The sequence below is a fragment of the Colossoma macropomum genome, unplaced genomic scaffold (genome assembly GCF_904425465.1).
Source record: "Colossoma macropomum unplaced genomic scaffold, Colossoma_macropomum, whole genome shotgun sequence".
In the NCBI taxonomy this organism is placed as follows: domain Eukaryota; kingdom Metazoa; phylum Chordata; class Actinopteri; order Characiformes; family Serrasalmidae; genus Colossoma; species Colossoma macropomum.
The window spans coordinates 30,230,846-30,246,087 of record NW_023494802.1 but is presented as its reverse complement, the minus strand read 5'-3'; the positions used below and the strand labels follow the sequence as shown (position 1 = coordinate 30,246,087).

Genomic DNA, 15,242 nt, shown 5'->3' with positions numbered 1-15,242 from the left:
CCATCAAACCACAACTGCACTTTTTCCGGCGTATGGAGCGACTCGTTTTGGTGCTGAATTTTTTGGATTTTCGACGCTTGAAGGTTTCTCTCAATCTCACCATCCCTGATTGGGCTTAAAGAAATACTTCAGTGTTTTTCAACCTAATGTCCATCTGCTGTGTCTGTAGTGCGTGTGTGATTACCACAAATAATAATTTCAACACATTTACTCATGTTTAATAAAATAACAGAAAACCGATTGATTCCAAACTCTCTTATAATAAAAGTCAATGGTCACTTACTTCAGCATTATATGCTTCTATTGTAAGCATAACTGAAACTGGAAGTGGCTTGACAAAGCCATTGCTATGCTATTCTGGATGGTTGCTAAGGTGATGTTAGGCCGTTGCCAAGGTATCCCAGGTAGTAGCTAAGGTTTTGGTAGGTTCCTGCTATGTTATCCCAGGTGGTTGCTAAGTTAGGCAGCTGCTATGGTATCCCAGGCAGTTGTGTGTTGTGAGGTCACTGCTACAATATCTTACACTTTTCAAAAAGATGGGGCTCTTCAGGAAAAACAATGGTTCTATACAGAACCGTGAACACTCAAAGAACCATCTGCATGCTTAAAGCGTTATTTCCATCATGAAACGGTTCTTCAGATTGATAGAGGATGTGTTTTACATAAAACCTTTTTGAAAAGAGTTCTATATAGCATCAAAAAGGGTTCTTCTATTGTTACAAGCTTGACATCGTGACAATAGCAGAACCCTTTTTGGTGCTATCCATACAACACATTCTTCATCAATCTGAAGAACCATTTCACAATGCAAACAACACTTTAAGCATGCAAAGGGTTCTTTGAGTGATCGTGGCTCTATATAGAACCACTATCTTTACTGAAGAACCCTTGAAGAACCATCTTTTTTTAAGAGTGTAGGTTGCTAAGGTATTGCCAGGTCACTGCTATGGCATCTCGGGTGGTACCTAAGGTGTTGCTAAGCAGTTGCTGTGGTACCTCGGGTGGTACCTAAGGTGTTGCCGGGCCATTGCTATGGTATCCCAGCTGGTTGCCTAAGTGTTGCAAGTCCATTGCTATGGTATCCTGGGTGGTTGCTAAGGTGTTGCTAAGCCACTGCTATGGTCTCCCAGGCGGTTGCTAAGGTGTTGCTAGGCCATTGCTATGGTCTCCCAGGTGGTTGCTAAGGGGTAGCTAGGCCATTGCTATGCCATCCCAGACGACCGCCAAGGCGTTGCTAGGCCGCTTTGTCAAGCCAACTTAATGAACAGGGTTTCTTCTCTTTCAAAGGAAAACGTGTTGGGATTATCATCTGTACTACAGACGCAGACAGAGATTAGGTTATTCCTGTCGGTGGCCTCGAGAAAGATGTGAAGATTCTGACAGACATTCCATTGTGGCTTAGCTTTTATTATGCGACTGTGATATGATTGAAAAAACAACAACAGTACAGATTGCGGCAAATGAGTGCTGTTGAGTCTGAGGTAGCAAGGCAATCATGGCTTTCTTCTGATTTTTTTCGTTTTAAAACACGGATTTATAAAACTATTCTATTCAAAGTTAAATCATCTTAGGGCCCATTAATCTTAATTTAGACCTCTCTCTGCTTTAATGTCTCTATTTTAATATCTTACAGGTAATTTCCCATCATGTTATCTCCTCTTTCTGGAATGGATGCTGTATAGGCACACAGGGCTGTTTTGATGCTTTACAACGTCTCAGCATTCTCGACACAGGTACAGTAGATCTACGAGGTGTAACGGACTCTAGAACACCAGCACGGCTTCTAATGCGGAAATGCGTGCAGCGTGAACTGCACCGCAACTTTGAATACTTTACCAGGCTGTTTACGGCAAACGGACGCTGTAAACACGGACGCGAAACGGACCGGAGGAGCGCATTCTGGGAGCAACATGCACTTATCATCACGAGGCAATTCATCAAGGGTGGGGCAGTCAAAACACTATTCGCCTGCATACCCACTTAAGTGTAGAGATTTAAGCATTAACGAATCCACTGTATGGAGTTTTCTGGAGCAGTTAACCAGCACAGGGCAAGATAATAAGGGGTTAATAATCTGAGAAATGTAACAGGGTTGGTTCCTGGAGAGCGCACAAAAATAGAAGCTTAACAGGTTATACAGTACAAAGCCCCAGTTACCCTAAATTATATCTGCATATTCATACAAATCACTGGTGAACCCAACCTCAGGTACAATCTACAAGTTCATCAAATTTACAGTTGCATAGTACAGACAGATGGAGTAATAGAAGTAGTAGAAGGGAATTGTGTGGTGCTGCTCTTTGGGCGGAGGGCTAACCATCTCTATCCGAGGAACACTGGAATCTCCGTGTCTGAAACTGGAGGTTTCACCACACAGCCATGATGGAGAATGTTCCTTGTCGTCTCAGAAGCTTCCCTCTTCGTCAAGGGCATCCTCCAAGAGATCGTCAACAGCCCTCACATTACCTGAAGGAATAAACAGACACAAATACACATAAATATGACTGTCCAACGCATGCTGTTATCCATTTTAAAGCTCCCATATCATGGGAAAACAAATTTTCTTTGTTTTGTTTTGGTTTATTTAAAGGCTACATATATAGGGACTTTATAACACATGTATAAGCACTTAATAACATTTATAAAGCATTACTTAAATATTTATAAATAGCTGATGCCAGTTTTATGAAGTAAATGACACTGTAATGGCATATGGGGCCTTAAACTACAGTGATGGACATTTCTTCTGTTTATAACACTGTTATGAAGCATGATTCTGAAGAAATGGAACTTATGAAAGATTAAGAGAATTATCAATCTATGTCTTATAAAAGATTTTGATGCTCTAATTTTTCCCATTTTTATCTTGTCATATTTTCCAGTACGTATCAATATACATATGCCTACTTTACTGTTAAAATTTTTTTAGTAAATTTTAAAATTTACTCTGTCGATATTTCTACTTTTATCACTTTAGTTTGACATATTGTCAATATTTTAACTTCATAAAACATAACATCTTCCAATCAACGGAGAAAGCTGTTTATAAATATTTAATGCATTACTTTACAAAATGTTTTTCAGTACTTACGCATGTGCTATAAATCGCTACAAAGTCAAGCATTACCATTTCTTTGAAGTAAAAGAGCTTGATGTACTTGATGCCATTTCAAAACGTAGCCTTCACTCCCATAAATGGAAACTGATCAACCCATTTTTTAATGTACCATAGTTGTGATGTCACAACCACAAACACATTCATATATTAACTTTCATTCATGTTGAAGTAATAAGGTGTGTTGGCTGGTGTATTTTTGACTTGAAGGGAAGGGAAGGGGTCAGCCAATCAGAACTGGCATCATTTACATTTGAAAGTCATTTACATATATCAGTCTTAAAGGCACAGTAACAAAAACAGCATGTTTTTAATTCTAAGAGATTAAGAAAGGCCATGTAAAAATGAATTATGCTATTTTTGGTATTTAAAATTACACAAACATACAAAGGAAAAAAGGGGAGAAAAGTGTAAAACACGTCCTGTTTAAATTGCAATTCCACCATTTTTTCTAAATATTTGCATAATTAAATCATTACAGTGTAAACAAAATCATCCAGAGTGATTTGAAGTGAGATGCTCCATTCTAGAGAAACTTTCAGTCAGAACTGTTCACGGTGGTGGTGACAGGAACCAGATGTCTGAAGAGTTCAATGCCTTTAAAGTCCAGCTCACAGACTGTTATTACATGAAATGGTTATGAATATGTTGCTCAGAAGACATGTAGGTTCACTGGTGGTTTTGGATAGTAAATAAATTACTATATTTGTGTCATTAGGCTTCTCTACAATGAACCCTTTCAATCAAACCACTTTGAACAACTTCACATCTTTTATTTTTTTAAAGATAAAAGATTTGCATTTACTATATTCTTGGTTTAACAAACATTAAGACCCTTATAAAGAAGCCAGCACTTTCACAAAAGCAGTAAAACAAAGAGCTCTTATGCTTTTGTGGAGCTAAATTATTTAAAAAAACCTCCTTAATTCGCCATTTCAAACGACAGGTCAATAGAGTTAATGAGGCCATTCCACCATTCCTCATCTTCCTCATCAAGACCGAAAACTAAGATGCTCTTAAAATGCAATCAAGCAAACGAGCCAAAAGGTGATAAAAAAGCCGAACGCTTCCCTGGCTCTTCACAAGCTCATTTACATGGGGATTAGAAGCAGGTGGGCTCAAAGGCTTATGGGAAAAGGCGATTTAACTGGTGCCATTTGGCTTCATTTTCCTCTTTGAACTACGGCGCGCTGAAAGGGACATTTTTCTCGCTCTGTTCACCGTCCTCCAGTTTTAAAACCCTTAAGGAACGACGCTGAATGGAGAGAAGATAAGAGAGAAGGGGAATGAATAAAAGAGGAAAAGGCACCGAGGCCCATTTCCCTCGCAGTCGTACACTTATCTCACATTAAAGGCTGTTTTAGGAGAACATAAATACCACACTGGACGGAGTTTAATTAAATATCCACTCAGCGGTGAGAAACTGCAGGCTTTGGGTACTCCAGCATTACACAATTATTAACAGCAGGAGAGAGAGAGAAACCTGAGGCTCCGTCACAATTACTACATAAAAAGAGAGCAGATAGGCAAACCTAAGACAGACGTCAGCGTTTTAAAAGGCTTTAAAGAAGAAGAGCCTTAATGGCATTATTATACACATTAGTGATGGAGGAACAAAAGCGAAAGAAAGAAGAGGAATGGTGTGTACGTGTGTAAAGAGTGATACAAAGTTAAAAAGAAGGGGAGTTTTACAGCTGGCAGGGAACACTGGGGTTTCTCTTGGCCTCCTGCTGGGCCTCACGGCAAGAAAGTAGAATGATTCGACGCTCCAAGCGCACACGCCCAGGCCACGAGCCCACGCTGGGAGGATATGTAACAGGCTAATGCAGGAGGTGGGAGTGCTTACAGATGCAGAGTGAAGCAGGAAAAGCGCACAGCCTGTGAAATGGCCAACTAATTGATACCTAGCACAGTGGAAAAGCCTCTAGCTCTTCTTGCCTGATAGGGCAGCACATTTAAAGCAGGATCCATTTTACATCCATCTAGTCTACAGTCATGGGTAAAAGCTTGTATTACCGAACACTTACAGTGAGCTGCGGAGTGTTCAGGCTGGTCTGACTGCAGTGCTACTAGAGTCAGTGTTCAATAAAACTCAATAATTAAAATATTTTAAAATGTGATGTCATTCAAATAACTAATACTTTTACTACTTTTATGAAAATACACAGTCCTGTGTGCTGGCTTTTATAGATATATACAGTCGTATGCAATCATTTGGGCGTCAGTGGTCAAATTCCATGTTTTGTTGACACTTTCTCAATTACAGTACAATTACTGTTTATTTACTGAATTTAACATATTGGGAAAAAATTTGGCCTGTGAAATTCTTTTTTTTCTTTTGTTAAACTTAGTAAATTAACAGAAATTTTGCACTAAAATTAGCCTAAAATACAATATTTAAGTTTGTTCTCTGTAGAGGATGTTTAACATATTTTAACTTAGAATATCAATATGTAATTTGACCAGGGGAGTTCAAACTGTCGCATGCAACTGTATATCCTCTAATATAGCTGGAGGGTTTTTGGGGGATGCAGATCTTTTCACATGATGCTAGTGTAGTGACTTTAGTCAGGACTTACTTGTGGTCTTGAGGACAGGCTTGATGCTTTAGAGAGAGAGAGAGAGAGAGAGAGACAGAGAAAGGGCATTACGTTATTATATAAGCCTTTCCAATTGTGACATTTATGAGCTGACATTATTGTGATGCAGCTAAGGACACAACCAAACTTTTCATTTGGACAGAAAGTCCACCTAGAGGCTCATGGGAAACAGAGTCCTTCAGATAAAGGGGCACTAATGAACTCTAGAGGGAGACAAGTGCAGTCAGCCTGACTGATTTTACGTTCAGCGGTGCTCACACTCTCCTAAACTCACTGAAATTGGTCCCTTCCTCTCAGCGCTCACCTTCAATCAAAAACTTCACGTAAACCGCCAACATTAGCAGAGAACTATGCTGCTACAGTCAACTTAACTAAAGGAACATGTGGTGTCGGTCACTGATTTCAATGAGAACAAACCGCTGATGCACACCAACGCATGGCAATGTGTGAAAATGATGCTTCGTTATTAAATGAGAGTTTAACTTCTGACAGAATGCACTAGTCAGCCAACAGGAGATAGTGAGGGGCGGGGCTTTAGTCAAGTCAATGCTGACCATGAGGAAGAAATGAATCACTGCTGTACAATCTGGCTCTAAAAGATCTATAACAGCTAATGGTGAGACTGGTCTTAAGAAGAAAAACAGCAGTTTTCACACATGAGCATTCATGTTTGAATGAGTTTCCCAACTCAAAACAGATCTCCGCCCACAAACACGGCTACAACAAACCAGCAATGTAAATGCGATACCAAAATGTCTTTGTAAAAATTTGCTAAAGCCATAATGTGAGCTTTGACCTGTCCTAGGTCAGTCCTGGTTATATGTGGTCAGTGGTGTTCTGTGACCATGTATACATTCAAAGTGTTTAACCTCAAATCAGAACTACTGTGAAACAGTCTGTGACTGTATTCAAACTGTAGGTTATAAAGGTTAAACAGTATATATTTACAGGCTAATGTAATGTAAACAGTGGTTGAATGTAAGAGGGCCCACTACTGTATATGAAACTACTGTCTCTAATATCATTTTTAAGTAGTTACTGATAACATCAGCTGATATATTTTTATGTACAAATACAATTCCTGACATTATGGTGAGATTACTGTCAAATATGATGGTCAGCTCTCAACCAGCAAATACAAAACTCAAATAACCAGGAAAAAGTCTGAAATAACACATACTGTAGCTACACATAATTCTTAGTGGTTTCATAGTTCTCTTTTAGTTTCATGTTAAAACATTTTATCTTAATGCTATAATATTAGACTGCATGTTAACCATGACAATGTTTTGTGTTCAATTCTGTTTGTAAACTCTATTTGAATCATTCAGATCATTAGGAAGTACACTGTAAACAATGATTCAGTGTTTTAACTTATAAAAGTAAGTAACCTGGTTGTCTTAAAGGTTTTGAGCTCATTAAACTTCAAGTAATACGTTAACAAAACATAAAACACATTATTGTTTTGTAAACTTACTATTAGAAGTTCATTATAAGTTCAACTGAACTCAAAATTTGAAGGTAACCACTTTTTAAGTTAAAACACTGAATCATCCTTACAGTGCAGTGATTTTTCTCACACTAGATGTGTTTGATGATACATTTTTTCCATGTAGTATGGAAATATTTAGCATTCTTGAGAGGACAGTTTAATACATTTCTCTCAACTGTGAAAGATGACATTTCTGAAACTACCTCATACAAAAGCTTACTGCACTCAAGCTCGATCCAGCACAGCATCCCTGAAACAATTCTAAAGTTCAGTCATCTACAACATCTGTCCTCAGGGTATCAGAAACAAACTGGATTACCTTAAAAAGTATTCAGTTTTAGAGGAGACAAAAAGTCTCAGCAGTGCTGGTGCCATGTCATATTCATCACTGCGCCCATATCAGTCGCTGGCAATGCTGAGTCATTTTCTAAGCCCAAAAAGAAGAAACAAACAGCTGCTTCTCTGAGGAATCTACTCTCTCACGAAACACACATTATTAATTAATGCTAGAAAACTTGGCTTTTAAGCGGAAACTGAATCTCTAAAGAGAGTAACAGCAGTTATTTAAGTGTAAAAGAACACTGCTTTATGAAGCACTGCTCTTTTCTGTTAGGTTCGGTTTTGATGTGTTAAAACACAGTGAATGAGCAGACGCAGGCGCTCAAATTAGAATGGATTTTTAACTAAATCTCCTGATGGACTTTCAACCCTGATTACTCACCTTAATTTAGACTATTCAGTTCTAATTTGATACTCAAACGATCGTTTTGTCGGTCAGGAAAAATGCTCTTTTGCTGCTACTAGCTAGAAGGAAACCAAACGCACCTTTGAAAATAAGGACGTTAGTGGTAAAATGTTAAGAAATGCAGATGGTATGAAGTATTTTTAGACCAGCAGGGACAGAGCAAGAGCGAGAAAGTGCAAGAGAGTGAGTGAGTGGGAAAGAAGGAAGAGAAAGAGAGAGAGAGGGGCATTAGACTTACGAGCACATGCAGGAAAGCTGTTATTAATCTGCTCCATAAGGTCAGTCATATCAGAGCTGGGGTTAATAGACTGATCCAGTAACTCATCTGAGAAAACAACCACACAAACAGATGTTACCAACAACATCTGTCCTCAGGGTATCAGAAACAAACTGAATTACCTTAAAAACAACCCAGCTGCACCCACACAGCCCTCAGTATGAGGCAGAAATAAGAGAAAGCCAGTCAGATGAGCCGGTGTTTGTTTTTGGTTTTATACAAAGCAGAGAAGAGTAGGACTAACCTACAGAACAAAATAATGCTGTAGAGTGTAAAAGCTCCATATTTCATTTTTGAAACGATTTCTTTTTGTTACTGAGGTGAAGGTTAGGGTTAGCTTTAGAGCCAAGGCCAGTTTATTCAGCTGTCAACAGATCGATTTGGACACACATATAATTGATGATATCATGCACATCAAATGTGATTTTTCAGACAGCAAAATAATGTGATTTTATTCACCCTGTTAGATTTTGATGCAAGTATCTATATGTAATAAGTTAGTTTTTTTGTGTTTTTTTCTTTTTTTTCATAAAAAAGGAGCTCACTCCACCAATCACTGTTGTCTGGCGATGACAGATCAGCTGTGTCCCTGCACCTAGATGAGCCTGTCTTCTGCTTTATCATGTGCAGTGGTAGCACCTCACAGACATCCAAACTATATGCAATATGTAAAAGCACTCAAAGCAGTGAAACTCTATTCTATTGCTTTTCCAAAGTAGGAAGCTGCCCACCCAGCGTCACTATTTAGGCTACTCATTTTGTAATGAGTACAAGATATCTTAGTTACTTTTAGATATTTTTCCTGTTTTTTTCCTGTGGAGCAAATATAACAATATTTCCCAAAAAATCACATTACCTCTTTTGATGCAAAAACAAACAAACAAAAAAAAAACATTCAAATATTTCACTTTTACCTGTCATATGTTCAAACTGCATTTGGTGTGTAATGGCCTTAAGACTTATCACTGTCACAACAAAACCTCACATCTCTAAAACGGTAACATTAGAGGAGAAGGATAAAGATCATCCTTAATTTTGAATGTAAATTTCATGGAACAATATTTCTCAAGCAATTGTGGACAATTTCTTTTGGTCCACTCATCGTACAATTTTAACATAGTGTCAAGGACATACAGTGTTTCCAAATTCTGTTAAAAAAGGATGAGAAAAATGGAAATGTTCTGACAGCAACAATACAATATGGGGCATTTTACTGTTATTACTGTTACATATAGATACATGTGGGACATATCATATGTACATATTTACATATGATACATAAGGGTCAGGTTATTCATATTTTTATTATTATTCATACTGTCATTCATATTATTATCATCATACATAGATACTCACATTTATTTTTGTCAGAACAAAGCCTAGTATCTAATTTTTTAAAAAATATACTCTATTTTAGTATTTTGTGTCAAAACGTCATGAGGAATCAACCAAAAGTATATTTATATAGGACTGTGTCCTATATAATTATTACATATTGCTGCTGTCAGAACAAAACCTTGTATCTCCATTTTTTTTGCCAGTTTTTGACATAATTTGAAAGTACCCGTGGTCCTATATATTATATATTGTAAAGTTCATGATGAATGGACCAACAAAAATGACCCAAAATTACTTGGAAAAAAATCTGGTTCTACTGACTTACATTAAAAGTAAAGTAGATTTTTTTCTTCTTCTGTAAAGTTGTAATTTTGGAGATACGAGGTTTTGATCCGACAACAGTGATATATATACATACATATGTATGACACCACATCTTGTACAAAAACAAGTGTGTGTGTGTTTTACCTGTGTGTTCTGGATGGCCTCCGGGTTCCTGGTTTAGAGAACCAGAGGAGGAAACACCATTAACTCTGGAATCCAGTTCAGGCTGGAGAGGGAGAGAGGAAAGAGAGAGAGAGACAAACAGAGAGAGAGAGAGAGAGAGTGTTACTAAATCATGGAAACACTGTGCTCTTTATTATTGATGCTGACACACTTTACAATTCCAAAAAACTTCAGCTAATAAACAGAATCCACAAAAAGCATCAATAAAACAACAAGTGACAGGAGCTGCTGAGGGATGTGTTAAAAACAGACACAAAAAATGCTCAGACAACACACGAAACGCTAGAAGTCCAATCTGAGTTGGTTTCTTCTTGAGCAGACGAGTTTGGAATTTGGATATTTGGCCATAAAAAGAGAAAAATACATGTTTATTTGGAGACGGCCTTGTCAAGCTGTGTGTCGATCCGGCAGTAAATCAGATTTTGCCACGAAGGACTGAGATGAGGAGGTTATGATCATCCCCCTCAACCTTCAGCAGCACAGGGTAAAGCTGTGTGGGGCTTTGGGGCAGAATTTAATTAACGGTCATGGGCCGCTGTGGCAGGAGGACATTTGTGTTTTTATATGCTGGTTTATTAATCTCTGTAAGAAAATCACAAACATGCATGGACAAAAACACAAACTATACAATGGCTAGGCCTTTAAATTTGCAGTGTGCAGACCTGTTGCTTAAGGTTTTTGGTACTTTGATTAGCTTAAAGAAAGTCAATAAAAACACAGTAATGTTCTACTTATTATTACGGAGTAGTGCTCTTTAAAAAGGAGAAGTTGTCTACTGAAAGTGCAATTTTAATCCATACCACATTTGTGTGTACAGCCTTATTGACAGCAAGAAATTACAAAAATTGGACAAAAAATATGATTACACAACTACATTTGTATAGTATAAAAACACAAAAGTAAAAACTGGACATCAAAGGGTTAAAAGCATTTTTCACAGAAAACAGTCTGGACAAATACAGGCTAAATCCTTACTCACACATGAATACCAGTGCAGGAAGGATGTGGTGGGATTACGGAGGGATTTTGTCATTTTGTAATGATCACACACACAAATATACACACAAACACAGGTAGCGTCTGATTAGGCTCAGGTAAACAGACAGCGTGTGCCTTTTCAGTGCGTTTTGTTGGCAGAGCAACAGCACAACACAAATCATCCAGATGATCCGAAAAGACCACAAATCCCACAATGCATCAGCATTAGCAGATTTAGTGAGCAGAATACCTGAGCAGATGCAGTTATGTACAGTAACAGGAAGAGTACACTGAATAAACCATGGATTTATCTCCAGTGTGGCAGTGATCGTATCTCTGTGTTTGTGTGGTAGAGAGAAGATTATGAGAAGTTACAATGGAGGAATTAGCAGTGTAAAACCCTGACCATAATGTATGAGAGAGAATGAGGGCAGGACAGTGAAGAGAGGGAAATTAGGGTCAGAGTCAACAGGAATATAAAAGAGAACCACCATATGACCATTACACAAGTTAAAGTAAATAGGTTTCATTGCAAGTGATTTTAGAAAATTTCTATTGGTCCATTCATCAAGAAATTTTCACACAACTTAAAGGACAGCTGGTGTGTTAAAATGACTTAGAAAAAAAATAGATAAAAATGAGATACATGATTTTCTTTGGACAGCGGCACTATATATATACACACACACAGATGTTACAAATTCTTTACAAAAAGCACTGTTATATACAGAGAAATTTCTGAGGAAATCAGATGACATAACAATCAGTGAAAGAAAAATAAGGGAAACACCACACGTTTCCAAAACTGGACTTTGAAAAGAGCTCAAGTGTTCAACGTGTGTGCGATTAATCAGGAGGATGAAGTGCAACCAACTTCCAGTACTGAACTTAGGAGGTGTAGGTGCAGATTTCTTTGAAAATCTAAAAGCAGGTCTCCAGAAAAGAATGGAAGCTGTAATAAAAGACACACTAAATACTGGAAAAAAGATACTATATGTAGTTGTTGAAGCTTCTGTGTAAATTCAGGTTCAATTTCTGTCTTTTTTCCTGATGCTGACTGAACTGCTGAACAAACAAAATGAATAAATTACACTAACACTAATATGAGAGAGAGAGAGACAGAGAAAGAAAGAGAGAGAGAGACTTTAGAGAGAGAAGGTTAGGGAGAGACAGAGAAAGAGAGAGAGAGACTTTAGAGAGAGAAGGTTAGGGAGAGATCAGGAGAAAGTTAAGAGGGTTCGGTCTTTGAGGACCTGAACCAAGGTGTGCATATTACCTGGTGCAATAGCTGTCTGAGTCTGTACAGCTGTGACTCCAGCTGTTTGTTATGGTCCTCCAGGATCTGCATCCGAGCCTCCAGTCGTCCTTTGTGCTGCCGCAGGAGTTTCGCTTCAGCCAGCAGGTCGGCCTCTTCCGGCCCCGCACACAACCCCTCCACGCTGCGCTGCCTGTGCTGCTCCCGCAGAGCCTCATACTCCCTCTGCAGAGAACTACACGCACACAGAGCAGTCAGGAGGTTACTGAGGGGAAGCTCTCTCACAGCTTGTGTTTGTGTGAGAGAGTGTGCAGGTAATCGTAATTAGACTTTCTTCAGTGCAGAGGAGAACAGCCTTCAAATTAACACCATTTTCCCCTTACCCCTAATACAGTCGCATCCCTTTTCCCTTTGTGTTCACACTCCACAGAAATATCTGCTGAAAAATAAATTAATGCACCACTGGTGACATTATATATTCTATTTACTTAACCTACTGGCAAAAAAGTAAAAATAAAATGTGCCATAATTTGATGTTCTATTCATCAACCTAACTCTAAAACAAAGTTGGGATGGTAGGTAAAATAATAAAACAGAATAAAATCAGATAAATAAAAACAGAAAACAGTGATCTACAGTGGTCTACTTGGACCTGTATTTGAATATAAACAGTACAATGATGAGACATTTAATGTTTAATCTCATTAACTTCATTGTTTTGTTTGTGAATATATGTTCATTCTGATATTAATGCCTCCAAAACAACAGAGAGAAAATGCATATAAGTGGTCTAAATTCATGTAGTCGCATTTTGTCAGGCCCCGTTGGGCTCTGGCCAGGTAGCAGACCTCTAGTTTGTATGCAGTGAGGGTATTTTGAGCCAGCCTTATTGTTTCATGTCACTATATGCCCATTGTTCAGTGGGAGAGAGTTATAGCTGCTGAAAGCTTTTGTATTGTTTTATGACTGACTCCTAGGAGTTTGAGTATGCGAACCCGCCGGGACGTGTGCCATAACCCGCCAACAACACAGCAGTCAGCTACACAGAGCCAGCCTGCAGCTACACAATCCACAGCGTCTGATCTCTCCCTGCACTACAGCAGCCCCGGCACAGCGACGGAAATGAGGGGGGGGGTGAAGAAGCAGAATGAAACGCACTGTGAGAGCAACAAATCAGCAGTGTCACCACTGTCATGTACGTGCCTCACGCATACACAGTGTCAGACATGCAGTAGATGTGATATTTGAATTTCCACGCCGCTGCTAACAGCGTCACACCCCAACGTCAGCTGGAATTGTTGTGCTGACGGCACACTCATGAGGAAACATTTGCTAGAGAGGACTTATTTACACCTACCATCACGAGGAGCAACTCACTTTGTTCAGCTTTTAGCTAATTAAAAAGCTTTGAACCCAAACAACACGGCAGATGCTGCAGAAAATGCATTAGTGTTTCTAGCGGATGCAAAAACAATAGAAACAGTACGTCATCATTTTATGCTAAAACCGAATGCTTTTTGGGACAAAGTGATACCAAATGAAACAGTATTTACCACAGAATGCTTTTAAGTATTATGGAAGCGGCTTTTTAGCGACAGAGATGGGTCGCCCCTATGTTCCCACAAGACCTTTACTTTCTCACTGTCTAGGAAACAATCCTCATTGTTGACATTTTATAGGAAACCCCTATGGCCCCGTATTTCAGCCCCAAGTTGCCTCAATCATGTTTCCTCAAGTTCTTCAAGAACTTGCCGAGTTATCACTGTGATTGCAACATTCATTGCATCTATGACTTAATATTTAAAAACTGATGATTTGCCACTTTCAAGCTGGGCTTAATGAAGTAAACTACGTCTTTTATACATTCCTGCTGATATAAGTTTAATTACTCTGCTAACTCGCTAGCTTGCTAGCGAAAAGGATGGGCAGTGAACCACGCTTAAACCAGACAAAGCAATTATTTAAAAAGTACGTTATCCACACTGTAACATCTAAAAAAAGATATGCGTTACAAAGTTTGTTTAACTACCTAATTAGCTGGCTGGTCAAGCCAAAATGTGGTCCTTACCCTGATCAGCACAGATCAGCAAGCATTTCATGCTGGTCTAAGCTGGTCTATGTTGGTCTAGTGCTGGTCTGGTTCTGGTTTAGCATGGTCAAACTGGTTGACCAGCATATTAGTATCAAGGCACAACATATGCTAGTTTTGGTGGTGATCAGCATATCAGCTTCCATTGCTGCTGACCACCAAACCAGCAACCAAAACACAACATATCCTGGTTTTGCTGGTGACCAGCCATGTTGGTCTATGATGGTTTTTCCTAGCAGGGCACTGTCCCCTGTATTACTCTTGGTGATCCCAAGACCCTAACCATGACCTTAGTGACCCTTACATCAGTTTCCTTAATGTATCATATAGAGGTATGAGGTATTGTACAATGAGCTGAGGGAACATAGATGCTGCAAACAGGTACACTCCCACAGAGACACTACAGGATCTGTAGTCAGGGCCACACATGGATAAAGGTCAAAATTTGCCTCAGTAAAGCTTTGTAAGTTACAGAGGGAATAGTACTAAGCCTTAGCTCATGTCTAGTTGCAGCCCTACAGATCTAGCCCCAGGTTGGGCAAAGCCTCAGCTTGGGCAGAAGAAGCCCCAGTTTGGGAGAAAGTTAGCAAACTAGCAAGTAATCTACTTAAGCTGGTAAGTAGATAGGTAGCTCACATTAACAGTAGGAAACTGTCAGTGCAAAGATGGTATTTACATAATTACATAAATAAAAAACAAAAATAAAAATCACTCTTTTGTTGTGTGTTTGCTACTAGATAACTGTGTGGAAGTGCAGCTAATCTTATCTCTAACCATAACTCTTATTTTAAAAGAATTATTGGCTAACGTCTCAGTTTTACCTAAAGCTAATGTGAGCTATCTCAC

The 15,242-nt window shown here is 38.8% G+C and overlaps 1 protein-coding gene across 7 annotated transcripts in view; it reads right to left on the bottom strand.

Annotated features, from left to right (window-relative positions):
• Positions 1–847: 847 nt before the first annotated feature.
• LOC118821931 (utrophin-like) overlaps positions 848–15,242 on the bottom strand; it is a 301,986-nt gene continuing 287,591 nt past the window's right edge. For 5 of the 7 annotated variants that reach the window (XM_036590622.1, XM_036590623.1, XM_036590621.1 and 2 more), the window contains 5 exons: positions 12,329–12,542; positions 10,036–10,117; positions 8,191–8,277; positions 5,695–5,720; positions 848–2,466 (listed from right to left, as the gene is read on the bottom strand). In XM_036590622.1, the coding sequence (XP_036446515.1) occupies positions 2,458–2,466; positions 5,695–5,720; positions 8,191–8,277; positions 10,036–10,117; positions 12,329–12,542 (418 nt within the window). In that variant the 3' untranslated portion in view covers positions 848–2,457. The remainder of the gene's footprint in view (positions 2,467–5,694; positions 5,721–8,190; positions 8,278–10,035; positions 10,118–12,328; positions 12,543–15,242) is intronic. The other 2 variants (XM_036590626.1, XM_036590625.1) reach the window with 2 other exon arrangements.